At 44.1% G+C, this 23,552-nt stretch overlaps 1 protein-coding gene across 1 annotated transcript in view; it reads right to left on the reverse strand.

Annotated features, from left to right (window-relative positions):
* FSTL1 (follistatin like 1) overlaps nucleotides 1-11,108 on the reverse strand; it is a 51,972-nt gene extending 40,864 nt beyond the window's left edge. Inside the window, exons 1-2 of the mRNA XM_012780550.2 lie at nucleotides 10,954-11,108; nucleotides 10,722-10,778 (exon numbers count right to left, since the gene is read on the reverse strand). Coding sequence (XP_012636004.2) covers nucleotides 10,722-10,778 — 57 coding nt within the window. The 5' untranslated portion in view covers nucleotides 10,954-11,108. The remainder of the gene's footprint in view (nucleotides 1-10,721; nucleotides 10,779-10,953) is intronic.
* Between the last annotated feature and the right edge of the window lie 12,444 nt (nucleotides 11,109-23,552).

A 23,552-nucleotide genomic window follows, 5' to 3' on the forward strand; every position in this document is an offset into this window, starting at 1 on the left:
TGCTGCTATCTTCTGCGCTCAGAACCTCTCCAGGTGGCTGAATCCTGATAGTCTTATAAATCCACTCACCTGCTTCCTATGTGTGCAGCTCATGCCAGTCCCCCGAGACAGTTTAAGGCTGACTAAGAAAACTGGGGAAACGAGTGAAGACAGGCAACCAAAGTCAGAACTGCAGAACTGCGCAGATTGTGCTGAAAAGGCATGGAGCCAAGCAGACAGTGTCTAGACTTTAACTGGCCTCTCCCAGTGGAGGGGCGTGTGGGGAGGAGGGGGAGCAAGGCCGGAAAGCCTGCTTGGTTTTTGTTCAGCTAATGCAAACACATGACACAACCTCTGACAGGCTCCAGGCTGGGGGTTCACTCTGTCTAAGACATTTCTTCCCAGGGGTTGGAATTCAGCTGTAGGCTGAGGAAGTTCTGCTAATCCAGCAATCAGAGGGAAGCTGGGAATACTTTTCTTAATTCTTGGGGAATCACAGTTCCCAAACTAGATTGAGTTGGGCAACAGCCCAAAGTAGCACACTGTGGGTACAAAAGAACAGCTTTTTAAAATTTCCATTTGTATCATCTTTGCTTATCCATGAGGAAAATCCATAAAAACAACAGAGCTGGCTTTTGATGAAGGCCTGATAATGAAAATTTTCTAAGATTCTGAATGAAATCAATTTATAAAATGTACAGATGTAGAAATGACCAGCATAGTCCAATAAGTATCCTATGACTCAGAGACAATGGTGGGGTTGGAGAGCTTTGCACATCAGGGAGTAAAAAGGTACCCCTTTCTCTGGGTGGGCAGACAAGCACATGACACACTTGTGCAGTGAACAATCTGTACAACCATACTGATCAACCCAGCTGGAGTTTTAGAGTTGTCTTGCAATTTGGCCTTATTTAATGTGAAACAGTTGTGAATACATCTGAAAGACAGAGAAATTGCCTTAAAACATCTGAGTCACTAACCATTATGCTGTAAATGACCAGTGTAACAACTACATGCCAACATGGGTCAGAGAAGCAGCTGGACCTGAATCTAAATGGAGACCATGCCCTCCATGTCCATGGGGCCAGAATGACCAGGCCTGAAGCATCAATCTAGGCACTTAAGCTGTTTAACAACTGATATAACTGGTGGAATTCAATGACTAAGCTTGTACAGTGCTGAGTGCATGTTACCCAGCAAAAGTGTACTTGGTTTGTTTTCAAAGTTGCTTTCAGAAATAAGACACGGTCAGCCTGGAAAACCGAGCCTTTACCTTGGGATTGATTTTAAGTTCTGGGTTTGCATCCTGGCTTTACTACTTAACAGGTGGCTGATTTGGGGGTAACTAACTGAATTCTCTGAGCCACAGTTTCTTCACTGATAAAATGAAGATTATAATAACTACTTAGGTGGTGAGAACTGAATAAGACAAGCCTCTTTCTTTCGCTCCCTGCCTGTTGTCTGGCTAACTACTAGTCATTTTTCAGAGTGCAGCTGGTGGGTCACTTCCTCTTGAAGGACCCTGAGTGCTGGATCAGATTCTTAGCCCTGCCCTAGCATTTCCATTGGATCACTCTGAGCCTGTGTTCCTGTTGGCCTCTAGTGGGCTGACTGCAAGCTCTTTGGGGAAAGGGTCTGTGCCTTATTCACCAGCACTAAACCAGTGCCTGACAGAGGATAGATCTGTGATATCTTTTACTTTCCTCTCTGAGTTGACTTTCATAAATTCTACTTTGTTCCAGATCAGGCAAAATAGTGTATCAAGACCTTGTGTAGTTTTATCTCTGCATAAAATGTGAGCATGAAGTTTTGGGGATGTTTTGGCAGCTCCTAATGCAGCCCAGACACTTCAGGATGACCTCTCTGTACTGATGGGAGGAGGAAGAAAAGGCTAGAAAAGAAGGTAGAGGAGAAAGATGAAGAGAAGAGCAAAGAGCAACAAACACAGAGAGCAAGAAAGAATGCTGGCTCCAAGGCCTGGGAGGGGGTAGGCAAGCAAGGCTGTGTCAGGAATGGCTGCAGACAGAGCAGTGCCTCCCTAGCAGGACTCAAGGTTTGTGTGCAAAGCACCAGGAGTTACAGCCTTGGATCTCAAAGGGACACATCCCAGACTGTCCCAGGAATACTTCCTGCCCTGTCTTTGAGAGTAGTTGGTATGTATTTTTGAAACAATGAAAGCAAAGGATCCTATTCTGTGCATGATTATATTTTCCAAACCCAAAGTTTAGAATTCAGGCTGTGTTATGGAGACTATGCAACAAGATATAAAAATGACCATCCAAGACATGTTGGCCACCTTCCTAATTAAGAAGTAAGGACACAGGAGAGAGAAAAACAATGTGGAAAAATTCCAGATATGTTATCTCTTCTTTTGTTTTTTCATACTGTTCTTTTTCCAGTTCTTTCCCTTCATTCACTCTGCCTTTCGGGAGAATCCATGCCAGCTTGCCCATCTCACTGCCTGCCCACAGGAGGTGCTCCATGAGTACTTCATTCTTTTCCTGGAGGAATGATAAGAGTTGTGGCTTTGCAGGGAAATGCTATACAGAAGGTTAAGGGCAAGATTAGCTCAGTAGAAGCAAGAGTTTTGATATAAACTTTGGGTGTTAAAGCAGCAACTGAAATAAATATCCTCATTCTTTTTTTAAAAGAGAAAGGAATAGAAGCAAGGAGAGTTCTGCATGCCATGAGCACACGTGCATGATGCATGTGTACACACACACACACACACACACACCTTGGCTTTGGAGTTCCTCCCACAGAGATGCCACAAGAATGAAAATAGCTAACTGTACACTATGTGCAAAAACACCCTTCCAACTGCTTTATTATGTAGGAGCTTATTTGAGTCTTGCAACTAACCTACATAGTAGATACTCTGGATTAAGCAAATTTTATAGATGGGGAAACAGGCCAAGAGGGGTTTTAAGTAATTTCCCCAAGATTATATAGCCAGTAAGGACAGTGCTAGTATTTAAACGAAATCAATCTAGCTTCAAGGCCCGAGTGCCGAACCATTATGCTATACTTCCTCTCAACGATCAATCAGTAAATAGAGCAGCAAGCTGAGCCAGCACACAGGCTGTACAAATACAGAAATGCCTAGTGGATGTTTATGTGTAAATTGAGAATTCCCTTGTTGACATCATCATTACAGAGTCAAAAACATTCTTTATCTGTGCCTTGTAGGGTCTGGTAGGAGGCACTTCAACTCTTGCAGGTATTTGTTTTTGGTGTTGCCTACATACCATGAGTAGAGAGAGGAAACTTTTTCCATTATCTCATTGAATAGATGGGCAAAGAGATAGGCATTATCCCCATTTTACAGATGAGAAAAAAAGTCAGTTCAAGGTTAAGCAGCTCGACCAAAGTCTCACAACTAGACAAGGCCAGAATTCAAACTGGGTCCACCACCCCAAAGCCCTCACTTTTAACTGAAGCTGCAAGTCGGAGATATGAGTTGACCTTTAAAAGGTGACGTCTGAGGCCGGGCGCTGTGGCTCACGCCTGTAATCCTAGCTCTTGGGAGGCCGAGGCGGGCGGATTGCTCAAGGTCAGGAGTTCAAAACCAGCCTGAGCAAGAGCGAGACGCCGTCTCTACTATAAATAGAAAGAAATCAATTGGCCAACTGATATATATATAAAAAATTAGCCGGGCATGGTGGCACATGCCTGTAGTCCCAGCTACCAGGGAGGCTGAGGCAGAAGGATCGCTCGAGCCCAGGAGTTTGAGGTTGCTGTGAGCTAGGCTGACGCCACGGCACTCACTCTAGCCTGGGCAACAAAAGCGAGACTCTGTCTCAAAAAAAAAAAAAAAAAAAAAAAAAAGGTGACGTCTGCTAGGAAGGGGCAGAGCAGGACTTCTGTGTCAGGGATGCTTCCATTATTCCATGTGCTGCTCTTAATAATGAAAAGGTTCTGTAACAGAGTCCATGTGAAAGACAGACTTGGAGACACACAGACATGAGAACAGGAGAAGACAATGAAGGAAGGAACTCCGTGGAAGGCTGGAGTGACATGAAAATGGGAAGTAAGAGAAAGACACCAAAGCCCCAGGAACAGACACAATTTCAGATAAAGTTCCACAGAAAAAACTGCCATCTACTGGACATACTGATCAGGTGGACAAGGTGCACCCAAGGTCGAAAATGGTCCCAGATGCCCAAGTGGAGTCTCTCAAATTCTGAAAAGGCAGGGGCCATCCATCCCACCGCCACATTTCAGGATTTTCTGAACCAGTGGCAAGAGATGAAGACGGGGAATTTCTGCTAAAGCCATAGATTTGACCCCTACTGGCCAGATCTGAGCTGTACAGTAGCAACAGTGGTAGCAGCTCCTCCACAACAGGGATCTGCAAGGTACTGCCTTTTAGTCCCGCACTGTTCCTAACAGTGGTACATGTGTAAAGTGACTAGCATAATGCCTGACATTTCCATGGGAGATCAGTACCTTACACTTATTAATTATCATTGAAGGATAGGAGGAAAGACCGGGGAAAAGAAATTTTGCCTCAGACACAGGATTTTAAATCTTGAAAACAATAAAAAGTAGAGGAAGACAGAGAGACACTTTCCCTACACCAATTCAAGCCAATACCCCGTGACACACGCATGCATACACATATAAATCTGGGTCTGCAATATGTCATGGCTTTTGCCAAGAGTCACATGATCTGTTTGTCAACAGCTTGGTTGGTCACAAATTGTGTCTGGGATTATTCAGGGGACATATTAGGAGTCACAAATGCAGGCTTAATCCTGGGAATAGTTACTGGTGGTGGCTTTCAAAAGAGCATATAAAGCTTGTAAAGGGATTAAATGGAAATTCTCCAACCCCAGCAGAATATGCAGATTTATAGGATACATTTTGTACTTCAGCTACCCAAAGAGCATCCTATTAGCCAGTTATTGCCAGCCTGCTGCTAATGCAGACACTGTTACCTATGACAGCAACAGCTCTTAAAGCCTAAGTAAGAGCAACTGCTTACTTCATCAGAACAGCCAAGAAAATTCTTACTATATTTTGTTGATGGGCAACATTAGTGGGTTTGGCTTACTTTAAGGTATGCAGATTCATCCAAAGAACGTAGAAGCTTGGGCCAGAACTGGTAAGTGCTGTTTTCCTGACATGTTCATCCATTTGCTATCCCAGTTCTCTCACCTAATACCCCATGCTGCTTCTGTCAGTTCCAAACAGTCCCAAACTCCTTCTAATTACCTAAATTTTGGCTAAAGATGTTTGTCAATGTTCGTTATATTGGACTGATTTTCTTTCCAGCAGGAATAGCAAAGAACTTTCATCTCACAATCAGACTTTGAATGATTGCTAATGGCTACCTGGAATATTGCTGAGTAGGATTTTCAAACCTCCTCCAGGTTCAGTAAAAAAATTCTAGGACTGAGTAGCAATGTTTGTCATGGGTAAGGGAAAGGACAGAGGTGACCTGAATGCCATGTTTGTGCCATCCCTGCAGGCCATGTATCTCACATTGGGAGGCACTTATTTTTGTTGCCTGTAGTGTTTAGTAGGCATATCACATACATCCGTTGTTTGATTGGTAATTTCTCTGAAAGAGGGGATGAAGCAATGGTGGCTAGCTACAGAACCTCAAATAGAGAGGGTGAATTTACCTTTTGATAATTATCAAAGGTTTCTTATTGTGAAAATATGGATTAAAACTTGCCAAATGTTATCAGGGCCAGACACCAAGAGAGTGGATGGATTAAAAGATAATCTTTGGGCAAGGAGTCATGAAACTACCCTAGATCATCCTTACTTTTCTCACTGTAACTCTCTCCACACACTGAGTTCACAACACCCTTTCTGCACCAACTCCCTCATCTTGAGAGGGTGGTGCTTACGTGGGCACACCCAGATATAAAAGTTCACCAAGCTATACATGAAAGACTTGTGCATTTTACTAATGCAAAAGAATTTTACAAATCAAGGGAGGCCCCACGTTAATGTAAAAAAAACAATAAGTGTAAAGATACTTGTTTACTGTGCAGTTACAATTATATACATTGTAGCTGCCACAATTTAAAGCACCAGGCTCCCCACTGGATTGTAAGCAACCCGAGGGCAGAGACCACTTCCTGTACTTCCTTCATGACTCTGTCCTGCATGCAGGGCATGCTCTGCCTGCAACAGGAAAGGCAGTGCCATCAAAGGCTCACTCTTGGAGAAAGTGCCCCTCGCCAAACTCACAGGAGTCAGAATAGGGCACCTTGGAGAAAAGTACGCATTTGACCTCCTAGGACATTAAACATCTGGCCCACAGATAAACCTATATAAGTGTAAATTTTTTTTCCAATTGTATAATATCTGGTATTGTTAAGAAAATTTATGTCTGCTAGAAACATTCTGCCAATGTCCAGTTATTTGAAGAGGACCGGGACAAAGAGACCATGACATTTTCAATTCTCATGTGTGATCACTGGTATTTACAGCTCATCCTTACTTTTCTGTGGGAAGCATGTGTCTTTCTGCCTCACTGACTTTGACGACTTTCTTCTCTGGGCCATTTCCTCTAGGGTCATTACATCCACCTCTGCCCAGGACCCCTGAGCTTCACCTTATGGCTCCTCCCCAACTTGCTCCTGTGAGCCTGGGAACACACTCCTGATTTCTGTCACCGACTTCTACAGGAACTGTAACATGCCCACCTTCTAAGGACGTTTTCAATGGCCAGGGCCTTGGTCTGCTGGGTGCCTGCCCATTTGTCGTGGCTACTCGGCAGAGTCCCTGCTGTTTTAACATCCCAATTTCCAACAATGGTCTTTAGAATCAGCAAGTAGTTTCTTTGCCAAAGGATAAACAAACAAGAGGTCGTTTTAGTGGTTAATATACAAGCTGGTGCTCTAAGCAGCTGCAGATGTGGGGTAGACTGCAGGCCTACTTGAGTCTACCATTAGAACAATTCTAAAGAATGTAGAGGGGCTTCCAAATCAGCCAGGAAAACCCCTAGCGGTTAACTATACGCTGACAATTGGGTGTGAATGAGGTTAAGAATGTGGCTTCAGAGGTCCAAAGCCCTAATAAAGAGTACTGCATGTCTCGAGCTAAGTGAAGTGTATCTATCTGTAGAACTGTCATTGTTCCCCTTGCTGTTCCCTTAGGGGATGCCCTCCCAGTCAACTATGGATCACTTACTGGAACATGTGTTCTGAATCGTAAATCAGTCACCTGCACATGTGATTTAAAATCATGAATTTCTGGACCTGGAATGCTGGGACTCAGAGTTCCAGCAGTGACAACCACCAAGCAGGAGGGGAGTGTGCTTGGGTACTTGCCAAGGCTGAAGCAGGCAGTTGGGCCACTGGGCCCCCTCCAGCCTGCCATGCTAGCGTGACAGAGATCTACCAACTGACACTCCAGGGACACACCCGCTAAGGCCCAATTTTTCCCAGCCTCCATACCATGCCTCCGCCATCAACACGCCTCAATAAAGTACAGTAATTCCCAATGGGAGAGGGATGGCAGAGGAGAATGAGCCGGCCCACACAGCCCCTCCCAGGAGGATCTAGAAGCAGGGTAGCTGTGTAACTGTTAGTTGCAGCACTCCCTCTGGTGCCACCCCCATGCCTAGTCCCATCCAGATGTTTATATCCGCACATCTGGTGACATGTGTCACACCCCAAACCCTCTTTCAAGCCGACTCTAAGGACTGCATCGGTGTGTGCTCAGGTGGACGCAGAATTTGGAGTGAGGCTGGCTGAAGGAAGACGCTGGTGACAGAGTTGCAGGAGACTGAGTAAGAAAGAAAGAAAGAGGAAGCAACCTTCAGGTGCTAAGTAAGTAGGAAATCATGGAAAACATTCAAAACAATGTAACACTTTCCTTAATGAGCTTTGTTAATAGTTCTGTGAACCAGTCCTTCAGGGATTGAACCAAATCCTTCAGGGATTTACATAGACTGGCATTAATGATGATGACCTTTTTTGGAAACCCTCTGATTCTGGAGGTTTCCTACAGAGGCTTTGGTATCTTCAAATATCAATATGATCTGTAAGGCAATTACATTATTAAAAATATATGCTGGATTAAGTATTTATGCTCATATTAAAGCAAAAAGCACCAAGAAATCTCACTTTATTTCCTAACTTTCATTTCTAAAAAGTGCAACAATTATTTGTACAATTTTAGCTGGTCTAAAGTCTACTAAAATAGGTTCATGTTAATAGACTATAAATATTATTATTTGACTGTGTTTGCTGAATGTCCTTACAGTTAACAAGGAAAAAAGTTTCTACAGCAAGGACCATTAACTACAAGATAAAATGCTTAAAATAATATCCAAATATGGAGAAGTTATTTTTTATTAATAATTAAAGTTCTATTATTATTAACACATAGATTTTAAAACTTGCCAAATGTTACTTGGGCTAGATAACAAGGGGCTGGATTGATTAAAAGAATTATATAATAATTATAATTAATAATAATTATTAATCATTATATTATTATTATATTTAATTTAATATTTAATTAATATTATATTATAATCATTGTATTATTAATATAATTGTTAATTATTATTAATATAAAACTTAATAATCTGGAGTCATGAAATGTGACCTAGCTCATACCTATCCCTCAAGCTTTTCACTATAACTTTCCACACAACCGTGAGTTCATGGCCTCCTTTCTCCAGCAACTCTCTGTTTTCATGCCTCAGCACTTCTCCATCTTGCCTCTTTGCTTGGAGATTTTGCCTGGGAATTCGGTGAGAGTACTGGATGCTCTTCTACCTCCAGCAGGAAATTGCTGCTGAGGGAACTTCCCACCAGGGCTAGGCTTTTTGCTGCAATGTGGGGGGTGGGGAGGCCGGTGTGGAGCTTGGGCTGCCTAGAACAGATCCTAGAGCTTGGGCCACACACCCCGGTGAGTGAACCAACAGCCTCCTCACACCTCATATTTGCATTCCAATTCACAGAGTGATTTCACACCCTGGCTGGCAATTCCTAAGCCTGCTGGAAAACCAAACCGGGATTCACCTCATCCATCACTGGACTGCAGCTGCCTTTTGAGAGCCACAGCAGGCCATGGAGGAATGTTCCTTAATCAGGACTAAATCAGCCAGTGAAGGGGATACTCCCTCAAATTCAAGCCCTGGAAAACAAAGTGGATGAGAAGCAGACCTGGAGTTTTAGATGGGCTCCAAAGGTAGAGGAGCTGGGTTCAGAACCTTCTGCAAGAACTAACTAGTTGTATGACCTTGGGCAAGTTACCTAATCTCCTTAAACCTGTTTCCTCCTCTGTAAAATGGGGATAACAAGACCAACATTACAGGGCTTAGGGAGCTTTAAAAGAAATGCTGCAGATAATGCACATAGCCCAACGTCTGACATACCAAAGGTACTTGATAAATGCTAAACTTTTGTCCTTGGAAGTGGTCTGAGCTGGTGATCAAGAGCTCTGGGTCTGGCACCAGACTGCTTGGGTTCAAATGCTACCCCCTAGTATTTACTAGCTGAGGGAATTATATGTCTAAGTTATGTAACCTTCCCTGACTCGGTTTATCTCTCACTAAAATGGAATTTTATTACAACACATAATAAATATTATGGATATTTAGTAAATGTTGGATTTTTTAATATTGTCATTTTTTAATTTCATCAGGAGTAAAAACAGTTGAGTTTCCTTTCACCTTAAGCAACAATGTAGTAGTGAATTAAAAGATTGTTCAGTATAATATGTATATTTAAAAAATCATGGAGACTTTGTATGCGTTTATTATTTTTGAGGGCAGAGTCAAGCTGTGATGCTAAGGGTGTGGTTACACTGTAATATGTAGGAAAAAATTCTAAGACTTTGCAGTATAAACCACCCACCAGGGAGCTATTTCTTTTGTAATGTGCATTCCATTTCTCCTCCCTCATGCTTTTTAATTCCTTCCACATTTCCTGCCATAATTATCAAATGTTTAGTTTCTGACCTCACTTTTCTGGAGACTGGAGCCCAGGGAATTTAGAATTGTTTATAAACCTTTGATTTAATGGAGGGGCTTGCGAGTGACGAGTTTGTTGGTTTGTTTGTAGTGTCTCAGGAAGGTCACTGGAGTTGAAAAAAACATTTAGAGAAAAAAAAGCGCTGAAATGCTTTAACTGGAAACGCGGAGCCCCCGAAGAGCAGAGCAACGGATCTCTCACACTTGCACAACGTTGGTTTCAAGGAAAGTTTAGGAAAAGGCCGCTATATGTGTGGCCCAGATGATAACACAAAACCCGGGGGTACTTTACAAAGAAGAAAATACATTTCAGGAAATCATGATCTAACTTTTATAAAAGAGAAAGGAAAATTTATTTTTGCCCCCCAAAGAAGAAGCTCGAGATTCTCCCCCGTCCCCAGCGAGGAGACAGACTCGGAAAGGAAAAGTCCCCAACTTCTCAGTCTCCTCGGAAGGGAAGGGAGGGCTCCAGGCGCCTTTCTGACCTCGCCGCCGCTCTCGTCGCCGTCCCGGCCGGCCCTGCCCGTCCTCTCCCCCTCCCCACTCTCCTCCATGTTAGTCCCGGTGCGGCTCCCGCTCGCGGCCCAAACTACTTTCCCTGATTCTGAGATTTAAGTTTCCTGAGTATCAGCCCCGCCTGGAGCGCTCCCGGCGCCACCGCCCCAGCCGAGCGCGCGCGGAAAGTCCCAGCCCGGCCCGGGAGAGCATCCATCCCCGGACGCGCGCCCGGCCCGCCCGGCGCGCAGACCCGCCGCCCCGGGCCCGAGTCCGACCTCCTCCGCCCCGCACCTACCTCGGCGTGGACCCAGGCGCCGGCCACCAGCGCGAGCGCGAGCCAGCGTCTCCACATCTGCGGAAGAGAGAAGAGAGCGAGACTGAAGGCGCCGGGCCCCGCACCGACCCGGGAAACTTCTTCGGGTCCCGCAGGCTCGGCTCCCCCCACCCCCTGCTCTGCCAGGGCGCCCTCGGCCGCCCGCGGGGGCCCGGCCTCCGCGCCCGGCTCCGCGCCGCGCGTCTGCTCTCACCGTGGTCCGGTCCGGGTGTCCGGCGGGCGCGGAGCAGAGCGGCCGCAGAGAGCTCTAGGCGAAGGTGGGAGCCTCGCCGATCGCCAGCCTCGGAGGAAATCCGACCTGGGCTCGCCGCCCCTTAAGACCCCTCCTTCCCCGATCGCCTGCCCCCCAGCTCCTCCCCATTCTCCTCCCCCTTCTGCAGCAGCGGCCCCCGCGGCTCCGGCTCCCCGCTCCTCCCGCCCCTGCTCCGGGGAGCCCGCGTGCGTCCTGGCGCCGCGGGCACCCTTTCTCCGCACGGCCCTGGCCGAGCGCCCCTTCGGCCCCCTGGACGTGGAGCCGGAGACTGACGGGGGTGTCCCCCAGGGCGCTGCAACAAAGGCGGAGGGAGGACGGGGGCAGCCAGAACCCCACCCCCGGAGAGGGGAGGTTGGCTCGCGGCGGCCGGGCCGGCGGGGCGCGGGCTGCGGCGGTGGCCAGGTGGGCGGTGCCGCGGGGGGCCCGCGCCGGGACTAGGACGGGAACCCGGAGGAAAGGCGCCCCGCGGCCTGGGCTGCGGGAGCCGCCCCCCGCAGCTGAAAGAGAGAGGGCCGGGGAGGCAGAGGGGCCCCGGCAGCCCGGGGTCGAGGGTGTCACTGCAGCCAGAGCACGGGGATGTGGGTGCGGGGGCCGGAAAACCGGCCAGCGCGGGGAAGGCTGCCTTGGGTTCAACTGAATTTCCGGGGGAGAGGTGGCGGCCTCCCAGCTCTGCCGAGGAGACCCTGAGTCCACCGTTTGCCTGCAGCCTCAACCTGGGCTTCCCTCGGGTCTAGGAGCGGTGTCCCCCTCTGCTCCTCTGCCCCCTCCTCACCGGTGCCCCTGCCCCCACCCGTCATCCCAGGTCGCCTCCATGTTCATACTTCCCAGGTCCAACTTCTTCCCAGCGGCCTTCAAACGTATGCTACCTCTGATGGTGTTGACTCTAACATGCTCCGAATTAAGGCCTCTTTCTTGCCTTGAATCCCGTGTCACTGGTGGCAAGAATGAATCCCCTTGGCCCCTCAGATTTAGCATACCCAAGGCCGAGCCCCACTTCCCCGAGCTCCCCGGCCTGCGCACCTGCCTCTTTCAGAGTGATCGCCTTCAAAACCTGTCTCCTTTTCCCAGAGCGGTTGTCCCCATAGCCTGGCAGTTTTCGGCTTTGCTATCTCCTTTTCATCCCTCACCTCCTTTCACTTTCACCTCCGCTTTCCTAGGCCAGACCTCACTGGGAAATCTGGAAACCACCTCCAGTTCCCTGTGGCTCCAGCCTCTCCCCTCTAGTTTTCCGTGCAGCCCATCGCCATATTCTTTCACTGCCTGATTTAAACATTGTCTTCCACACATCCGTGTTCTTCTACTCAGGCAATTTCAGCTACCTTCTTCCCACATCAGATCCAAACTCTCTGCCTTTCTTGTAAGCCTGCCATTATTGGGTCCACTTTATATTTCTAACTTCTCTTCAACTACATCAACATATTCTCTCTGCTCAAAGCAGGCCAGTCTTCTCATTGTCCCCTGAACCTGTCGTATTCACCCTTCTGCCAACGTTTGTCAAGTGCCTACTGTTGTGGTTTTAGGGGGCTTCAAAATAATACCTATGTTCCCCATGCAAGTTCAGAATCCACTGAGATAGCTGCAGGAGTCAGACCAATGGACAGCAAAATGTCAGCTTTGCCCCCCAGTTAAGGCTGGCATGGCAGCCATGGCTTTAGATCTACAGGGACAGGGGGCCCAGAATTGAAGAGACCAGCTCAGTCACAAGCAGAATTGGGAAACTTGCTTGTGTAAATCTGACTGCTGGCAAAAGCAGAAAACACATGCTTCCTGGGGCATGCCTGCTCTCCAAATTTAAGGAGGGAGAGTGACAGATGCCTAGTTCTGCTTTCAAACTTATCAGTCAGGCAACTGACTCCTTATGGTAATGTGAGAATCAAGGAATAGATGTCCCCCCACCAGATACTCTGTCCCAGTCACTGTGCTAGGATTGAAGGGAACTGTGATGTACAAAGTTTTGGGTCTGTCTTCTAGTAACTCATGCTACTTTGCATCCTGCATATGCACTGCACCCCCTCAGAATCTGGCATGGTCTCCTCTCCTCCCTTCCTCCTTCTGTCTATTGAGATTCTGTGGTTCATTTTGTTTTCAGGACTCAAGTCAGGTCTCATTGCTTTTCTGGCACCTTTTCTGACAACAACTTGGCGTGGTAGAAGACACATGAGGTTTGAGGTCAAACCAACCTGGTTTTCAGTCCTGTCACAGCCATTTAATAGCTTCGTGACCTTCATCAAATAACTTAAGCTCTCTGAACCTAGGTTTCTGCATCTGACAAATGGCAGTGATAGTGCCTTGCAGGGGGTTGTGAAATTTAAACAGATACAGTATAAAAAAATGCCTGGCAGGTAGTTTTATAAATGGTAGCCGTGATTATTTCATTGATCTGCTTTGCATCTAAATTGCAGTTGCTCCTATATACCAAGTACGATGAGAGCCATTCAACATCTCTTATTTAATTATCACAACAAACTGAAAGGTATTCTTTATTGCTTCCTTTTTCCAAATAAGAAAACTGAAGCTCAGAAAAATTTAGCTACTTTCCCAAGGTTATACCATTGGGTACATAGCTTACCACTTGGCATTATACTGCAGACTGTTATATTGCAGACAGTGTTTAACATTTGTTCACATAGTTGTTCTTGATTCTCCAGCTAGACTTTAAGTTGCTTAGGGCATAAACACTGTTTTTCATCTCTTTATTCTCTAAATTTGGAGCACAATTAATGGATTTTATGATATCAAAATAAAAGATTCCTGTCCAATTAAGGGCACCATAGACAAAACAATAGAAGGAGATATAAATATCTAAAACTGACGTGTAAACCATAACTGCTACACACACATATACACACACCCTGCAAGTCAATACAAAGAAGACAGGAAACCCAATTAAAAAATAGGCAAAACGTATGAACAAGCAATTCACAAAAGGGAAACCCCAGAAGGACAATAAGTATAGAAAAGATACTCAAAGTCACTGGTATTATTTAAACTGCACAACAACCCTTTGAAATCAGTATTATTTTATTACTTCTAATTTATAGATAAGGAAACAGACACAGAGATTTTAAGTAATTTGTCCAAGATTACACAATAAATGATAAATATCACTTTACACTCATCATAGTGGCAAAAATGAGACAGTTGGACAAAGTCAAATGTTAGCACATGAGTAGTGTGTCTTTCTAGTGTACTGTAGCAACACGGGTTTGTGAGATAGACTGCCTTCATTCAAAATTGGCTTGGTAATAAATCTTGGCTTTACTGCTTACTGTGTATTCTTAGGCAAGTTACTTAACCTCTCTGCATCTCAGTTTCCTTATCTGTAAAGTATGGATAATATTAATAATAGTACTGACTTCCTAGGGTTATTGTGCAGATTAAATGTTGAATATGTAAAGTATTAATACTGAGAACACTGCCTGGTGCATAGTAAGTCTATAATTAAGGTGCAGTACTATGGAGCTAATTCAGTAGAGGGATCCTGCAGGTACTGGTGCTAATTCTGTGCTACAGAGTGAGTATGGTTCATACTACAATAAACAAAAGAAACAAACGAATAAAAATAGCAACAAAACAAACTGCATGAAGGAGTTGACAGTTATACCAGGGAGAGATTTTTAGTTGCTGTGACAGAAAAGCCAACTTAAGTAAGTGGCTTATACAATTAAATGGAATGTATTGACCCATATAGCTGAGAAGCCTGTGAATAGGACTGTATTTAGGTAAGCCTTCATCTGGGGGTCAAACGAGGTCACCAACAATCCCATTTCTTGCCATCTCTTGCTTCTACTTTCCACTGTCTTATTCCCTGGGTCCCACAGGTGGCTCTTGGGGGCTCTGGTCTGTGCTCTCAGGGTGGTTGGTACAGTGGCACCAGAGCTAGCCTCATCACACCCTTGGACTACACCATCTGGGTAGGGGAAATAGTCTCTTTCAGAGCTGCTACAAAAGTCCTAGGACATAGTTTTTTAAGAGCCCAAATTGAGTTTCTTGACATTCCCAAACAGATCATTATGTGGTGGGATAGGTGGGCTCATTGGGCAGTAAGGACCTACACTTGGAATCACCCAAAAGAAAATCAGGCTAATGTTGGCATGAGAAGCAGGGAATGGATTCTGGGAGTTGCCAGTGCCCACTGCAGTAGTGAATCAGCCAACTCATACTGAAATCAGTGCTCTCCAAAGTGGGGTGCAGAGTCCTCAGAAGGCATGGGAAGGGATATTAGAGCTTCTATTTTTGTTTATTTTGCATCTAAAAATAGAAACTGACTTTGCAAATATTTAGATTGACTCTGGCACTCATATTTGGCTCGCGTGTCAGACGGTCGTGAGTTAAACCCCATTTGCCAAGATCTGACAGAAGAGAGTGGGTGTTCTCCCACAGAAAGGGATTGACAACAGCTAGTCCCCTTTCACTATTGGGATGTACTGCACTGTGCCCATTTAAATGGATTTACATGTTATATTATCTAGTTTTAACTAAACTAGGTTAAAAACATTTCAGCTACAGAACCACAAATTGAGGATTAGCTTTTTCTTATTAATAAGAAAAGGACAGAGCTGGCATGTTTCTTACTTCTGAAAAGAGCTTGCTGTCTGCCACATTAACAAGGCAAAAACAATGACTTAATCAGATCCCAGAACAAGTCAATCAAAAAATTTGACAGTAACAACAAGGCTATTTGAAATACAGATTCACATTCATTATTATTAATGATATCCTGATCCTAAGTATGCCTTAAGATATTTGTTAAAAGTACTTAGGATTTGCAAAATCTTTTGAAACCAGGTATCTGCACATAAAGACAAACCCTACCTTTTTCTTTTTTTGGTAATCTTTAAAGGCATGCAGTACTCAATTAGTACTTTGGAAAATTTCACTCAATTTAATATTAAATGTTTAGAGATTTGACTTCCTTCCAGGTTTCTTACATAATGGCAAAAGACATACCTTTCGGAAAAACAACTGTCTTCCTGCTTAATCAGGAATAGTAGAAATAGTTCATGAAAAACAATATGATGACAAGCTAAAATGCATTCCTGGGTCAGCACAAAGAATGCTGAGATTGACCAACTATATCCTGAAAATTGATTAACCAAATTAATTCTGAAGATTAGCAAGAAAAACAAGTACTAGAGCAATTATACAATGCGGGAGATTTGCTATATAGTGAATAAAAATAGAAATGTCTCAAATGTTTCTCAGGTTATTACATTGGCTCGATTCTGTTTCAATATGAAATATCCAAAGAACTGCTTTTTTTGTGTGAGCAACTAAGGAAAGCTATACCAGAAGAGATAACATTCTTAATAATAAATGACTCCTTTAATGAAAACGATATTTTTTGGAAGAACAGTGCAAGTAAAGCCACAGAGAAATGGCAGTTTTGAATGGAGTGGAGGGATGGGGGTACGATTCCACAGCTGTGCTCGCACAGAAGTCCTTTACTACACCATTTATGGATAAGCTGCTGTGGCAAAGACACTGAGGCCAGAGCTGAGCTACATGTTATAGAGAGTCACTGATGTGGTGAATTTCTAAATTTTTATAAATTAGTATATAGCAGAGTATTTGTAACAGTAATGACATGAGAGGTGACTCTGAAAATATGTTATACCTCATTGTGGCTCACAGATGTTCTTGGGACAGAGGTCTTAAATGTTGCTAAACTTGAAAACACACATCTTTGTTGGACACAAAGACAGCTATTCTCAATTTGTTGCCTTTTTTTTGCCTTATTTTGTTTTATTTCAGCATATTACAGGGGTACAAATGTTTAGGTTATGTGTATTGCCCTTGCCCCACCCCAGTCAGAGCTTCAAGCGTGTCCATCCCCCAGACGGTGTGCACCGCACCCATTAGGTATGAATATACCCATCCCCTCTCCCCACCCCCATCTGCCTGACACCCAATGAATGTTATTACTATATGTGCACTTACGTGTTGATCAGTTAGTACCAATTTGATGGTAAGTACATGTGGTCCTTGTTTATCCAATCTTGGGATACTTCACTTAGTAGAATGGGCTTCAGCTCTATCCAGGATAATAAATGTGTTGCCTTTCTACGTGATAACAAGTAGAATGCTACCTATTTGATTTTCTAAAAATCCACACACAATCCAATCTATCTCTTTAAGATAAAATGAGATGCTAATAATGGATAAGACAGTAATTACTTTGTAAAAGAAATGTGCTGTAGAGAAAATATTTTAAAATCGGACACTTGGAAATGTTTTATCTAATCACATTTATTGTAACATTTTGTATAATCATTGAGTGCACCTGTGATAAGATGTTTTCATCAGCAACTTGGGAAAATAAAGTATTTATTAAATATTTATGTGTTTATTGATGTATCCAGAGCAATGCATAATTTAAATGTACACCTATTCTGCCCTGTCTAAAGGCACTAAATCCACATAATGTTCTTCAAATCCATTTTGGGAAATTCTGTAAATTGATGGTATAAATGTTCATATTATATTCATAAAACTATGATATATGATAATCCATCTACTTATCACAAGCTTGGCAGGCCTGTTTATATGGATAAATAAGAGGACTTTATAGAATTGTTTAATGTCATGATATCCAGTACACATTGATTCCTTTTATATCCAATATGCTTTCACCATACTTCAGGTAAAAATATGTAGTTTCTCTCTAGAATACCATTCTTCTTCCATTCTTCAACCACGAAATGGCCTAAGATAAGCCAGTCACTACATTTTGTCCCCTTACCCACAATGATTAATTTGACGGAAGTCAGGCTAATAGGGCCAATGAAATCCAATTCCAAGATTTTTGTTCTACTCATCAGGGAAGCTCACTCTCTCCTGGGTGTTAGATAGTGTTGAGTCTGAAGCTGCAGGGGCCAGCTCCTGGGGCCTGAGATGCTACCCTGAAGAGGCAGAGCCAGGAGATGGAGTCTAGTAACATCATCAGAGCCTCAAATGAGCTGTACCTGGTCTAGCCCTAGACTTTGTAGGTTTATTGTCTGCCTGCTTTTGCTCAAGTCTGTTAGGTTGGGTTTTTTTAGTCACAGTTGAAAAAAGTCCCAACTGATCATCAGGCCATAAATATAATTACAGAGTGTTTATAACAATGAGATAGCATTAAAAAATGAGTAGTCCTTTAAGATTAATATTTGCAAGGATTATAAAACAGCAGAGCTGGAAAAGTGATGTATCTTCCTAAACACTTGCATAGGAACAGATGTTATGTCCACTGCACTATGCTACTTCCTCCACTGCCCGGACTGCTGTAGACTTGGGGATGTGTATTATTTACAACGGATTTAATGCAAGTGACTGAACCCAACTCATGACAGCCTAAGCCAAGAGGGAAGTTGTTGGCTGGTGAGGAGACTGGGGTGGCTCATGGGGCTGAGGGAAGAACTGCAGAAACTTAGGTCTCAGGGACTGAATGGGACCTGTGGTAGGCTAAACAAATGGATACCTTCACTTCCTGTAACCTGTAAATGTCAGCTTATATGGCAAAAGAGTGAATATTATATGGCAAAGATGTGATTGAGTTAAGGATCTCGTGACAAGGAGCTTATCCTGGATTATCTGGTGGGCTCTAAATGCAATCATATACATCCTTATAAAAAGAGGCAGAGGAAAATTAGATGCAAACAGACAGGAGAATAGACATGCACAGAAAAGAAGGTGATGTGAAGATGGAGTAGAGATTGGAGTGATGTGGCCACAAGCCAAGGGATGCCAGAAAATGCTAGCAGCCACCAGAAGCTGGAAGAAGCAACGAGTGAATTCTCCTCCAGAGCCTCCAGAGGGAGTGCCGCCCTGCCAATATCTTGATTTCAGGCTTCTTGCCTCCAGAAGTGTAAGAGAATAAATTTCTGTTGTTTTAATCCATCAAGGTTGTGGTAGCCCTAGCAAACTCATTCAACTAATGCAGAACTTAGTGCTGTAAGTTTTTTTCTCACTCTCTCAATCACACACACACACACACACACACACACCAGACTCTCAACTTATTCTGCTGTTTTAGTTTCTAGATCTGACTGAGAAGAGGATTGGTGCAAGTTCCAAAATTACATCCTCTCAGCTTTGGAATCCCAGCAAGGAGAGAGTCTGTTTTCCTGAGTCCATATATCCAGCCCAGGGAAGGGTTCTGATTGGACCAGCTTGTGTCATGTGCCCACCCCTTGGATGACGCCCATTGCCAAGGGGGAAGTCCTGTTGTTGGCTGTGTTTGGGTCATGATGTCAGGTTTAGCAGTCTCATTCTGTATTCTCGGTTCTTGGTGTGCTCTTGGCCAAAGAATGACCAGACACAGCAAAGTAAGGCAAGCATGAGGTGAAATTTATTGAGGGGGAGCAAGATAAGATTATAGAGCAAGAGCAAGATATATAGTCTTACAAAGCAATATATATGCAGACAGATGATGATTAGACCCCTTGTTGTAGCAAGAGAGACCTTGGTTATGGTCTGGGTCTTGTTTTATGGTGTTTGGATAGAAATCTCCCCATGGTTCAGACATCATCATGACACCACTTTGTGGATACTTAAGAGTTATATTACCTGAGTCCTAGTGTGATGCAGATCTCCCATGAGCCTCTCTGAAAGCCCATTGCTGGGGGTGGGGGTGAACTGCAACATAGATTTAAGCTAATGACATGATAATTAGCCCTAGGTTGTCCTAAGTCACCTTCCAGACTCCATTGTACGTATGCCACTTGGCCCATGGGCTAGAGAGTCCTCTGCATTCTTTTTCAGTTGGTGTGCTGAGTTCTGATTGGGAGATTGGTAGGGCGTTCTCTTTTCCCCCAGGTATAGCAGTCAGTCACTCGGGACAGGATTAAGGTGGGGTAGCACCAAAATGGGGGGCTGGGGCCCTCCCTTGTTCTTCCCAAGTGGGGAAATTGCTCAAGCCATATGAAGACAAGGCACTCACTTTCGTCCCTAGGAAACTGGGAATCCCTCGCTACGCACACAGTGACACCATCCCTACAGCAGGCTACACACTGTCACTGATAGCTTCACAAACCACATGGCATGGAGGAGATTCTCTAAACAAGGGACACTGGGCAGACTAAAACAGCCACTACCCAGTGAAAGGTAGGCCAGATTCCTGGGCTCTTTCCCAGCTTGGGACACTATGAAGACGTGTAGAATTGTGGACAGAAGAACAACAGATTTGTTCCTGAGCACAAAACATTGGATATGCATGACTCTAGGTCGAGACAGAGGAGTAAACAACCGCCTTTAGAATTTATGTGGACACTGGAAAAACTGCTTGTTTAATCAAAACGATGGGCACACCCTCCTGAAAGTTCCACTCAGAGTAAGACTGGTCTAGGCCAGATGAGAGGGTGGCCTCAGTGACACCATGAAATATCACTGGCAGCTTCAGGTTATGGGTAAGGTTGAGCTTTCGTGAGAGGACCCCTAGGAATAGGGTTTTTCATGGCCAGAGCCATGGAAGCTGGAGACAGCCCTCACCTCATTCTCTGAACACTTCATTTCCCTCTCTTTCCCCCCTTTTAGTCTCTTTCTCTCTAATACCTTCTTTCTCTCTTTTTCTCTCTCACTCCCACCCTTGGAAGAAGCAGCAAGATATTAATGCACCAGCCATGGGCTTTACAGAAAGCAGTTCATGATTTCTTCCCCTCCCACTGAAAATAAAATGCCTTCCCTTGCCTAACTTTGGTGACCACTCTGTTATCAGCATAATCACTCACATTTATCACAAAACCTCACTGACTGAGATTCTCTTAGGGTCTGGGCTGCTTCCTGGGAGTTAATCGGGCACTTTTGAGCAATGATAGGGCTTCTTTCAGACCCTTAGGTATTATTTTTAATGCACCAGCAAAACCTAAAAATGGAAGAGAATAAATGCAGCTGCTCAACGGAACTGACCTCCACAAAAAGGTCATGCAGTAGAAGAATTTGGCTCATTAAGAATGTGCAAATGTAGCAGCAAATGCTCCTTTTTACTGGCTTTCTATGGTAAATAAAAACACTGCCACTAAAGGCTGAATAGCCATGCAGAGTGAGCCTATCAGATGGCACCTCTGCCTGCTTGCTCTGCCTCCTTGAGGCTCCTCTTTGCCCTCATTAAATTTTTAGCTGCCTGTGGCTACATCCAAAGAAAGCTAACTCTTTCAAGCTACCGACTTAAATAGCTGTAATGAATGCGTAGCTGCAATGAATGTATGGGAGGGCGTTGTAACATCTCTGCAGGGGAGAGACTTACAGTTTATTTTTTTAATGTGAGGAAATAGGCTACTCTAATCTATGAATATCTATGGATCCGATTGGCTGAGTGTGAACCATGCCCAGGTTCAATATTTCACTAGGAGGACTCAGCATGCATTTGTGCTCATGGCTCTGATTTATTATAGTGAAAGGATACAAAGCGAAATCAACAAGGGGAAAAGGCACGTGGGGCAAAGACCAGGCAAAACCAGGTGCAAGCTTCCAAGAGTCCTCTCTTAGTGGAGTCACACAGGATGCACTTAATTTATCCTGGGACAAATTGGGACAACGCATGCGAAGTGATGTCTACCAGGGAAGCTCGTTAGAGTCAGTGCCCAAGGCTTTTTTGAAGGGCTAATCACATAGGCACTTTTTGCTTACCATGTACCAGAATTGCAGACTCGTTGAAGGAAAGCAAGAATTTGGCATAAACCATTCAGTTTGTAGAAACAGTTTTGGGGATGGTGGGAACTCTCCTTAAATCCCAGTTTCCTGATGCCAGCCGTGGACCAACCTTGCAATCAGGGCTTGCTAAGCCCAGCAGTCTCAGGCCTGCTATGTTAACTCTTTTCTGTACACTATGACAATGCAACTTTTCAATTCTTTAGTCTCCTCTCCACAATTTGCCAGTGGCTATCTCATTTCCTACAATAAGGAAATTCTGAAGTTATAAAAAAGAATTACTAAATATAAACTAGAAGATGGACTATGAAGCTTCAAATTTCTTTCTTGTCCCCAGCTTTCTTCTGAATGGTCCTCATATGCCATGTGCTTATCTTGCTATCCTAGCCATAAATGATGGAACAAGGGATTTCTCCTTGACTAATTGGTATAGACTGGACATGATCGAGACCGAAAGTCACAGAGTCTGACGAACAGAGGAGCTCCACAATGGGATGGGGACAAACTGGTTCAGTCCGCTGTCTTTGGAAGAAGAATAAATTCCAGATCGAGAAAGTGAAAGTGGGTGACTAGAACTCAAACTGAGAGAGAACTTTTGTTCAGTTATTGTTATTTGTGAAGCCCACTGTGTTCCTCAATCTTGGAAGTCTATGATTAAGACAGAGACGATGCCTCCTGGCTCATATTCTCATGTTTCCCTGCCAGGAACACACTTTCTTCAGCAATATGGGTGTATCTTTTCCAAGCAGCCTGAAAGAGACTAGTAACCTCGGGGTAAATATACTCCCTTACAAATGGATCCCACAACCAAATGAGAATAGTTGTACTAGAGGCCATCCGGGACACTTGAAAGAGTTTGGTTGAGGTCAATAACAGAAAGTGGTACCTTACACTGCAAAAAGGAAGTTTTGGAACACATTCCAGCCTCTCAAAAATAGAAACCATAAGAGGCTTAAGAAAAGCTTTAAAAATTATCTATGATCTATGTGTTGAATCATAAAGAGTTATTGGGAAAAACTCAGTATGTTTGGACCATTTCCTCTCTCTCCTTTGAGGTGTATGTCGGGCTCTGAGGCAGGAATATAGCTCATTTATCAATTTGGGGATTAGATAGCTCTCAAGAGTCGTTGTTTTGAGGGCAATTAAGAGTGTATTTGATGTGGAGCCTCAGGACATGCAGTTGGTGTGTGGGAACACACTGCCTGCCTTCCCGCTCAGCACTTACAGAGACTGCCACTAACACGCGGGGGCTGCGGGAGGAATGTAAGCAGAATGGTGTCATTCCAGCACCATAACCTTCTTAAGGAAAGGATAACCTTTCTTTATCTGGCATGTGACCTTTCAGTTGAACTTGGAGTATTTGGAGCTGTTCAGAGATAGTGCTAACTGGCTGAATAATACTTATTCTGTGATGATTGCTCCCTAGTGAGCTTCCTGCAGTAAAAGTGATAAGGGTTGTTTGAAACTATCCGGTTATAGTATTGGAGCCATGTCCATTCCTTGTTATTGAAAATGGGCTCGAGTTTTCTTTCCCTACAGGGTCAGGGGAAGATGAGTAGTTTCCTCAAGCACTCCGACTATGGTTATACTTTTGGACACAAAGTAGCGTTTAAGAATGTAGCTTATGGAGTAATAGAGACCTGCCACTTACTAGTTGCCTGTGCCACTTACTGAAGCTCTTTACCCCTTAGTTTCTTCTTTTATAAAATGTGAATAGTAATAACACGCAGGGTTTTTGTGAGGATGAAATTGGATAACGTATGTAAAATACTTAGCGTAGTGCCAAGCGCAGAGTAAGCACTCAATTACTATTAGCTATCTCTTTTATTTATTCATAGGTTCTGAATCTTCCATAGGATTATTTTAGTCCTGAACTTCCCACGATCAGAATTCCATCACTGAAAGTGATCTAC

The sequence above is a fragment of the Microcebus murinus genome, chromosome 1 (assembly GCF_040939455.1).
Source record: "Microcebus murinus isolate Inina chromosome 1, M.murinus_Inina_mat1.0, whole genome shotgun sequence".
Taxonomy (NCBI): Eukaryota; Metazoa; Chordata; class Mammalia; order Primates; family Cheirogaleidae; genus Microcebus; species Microcebus murinus.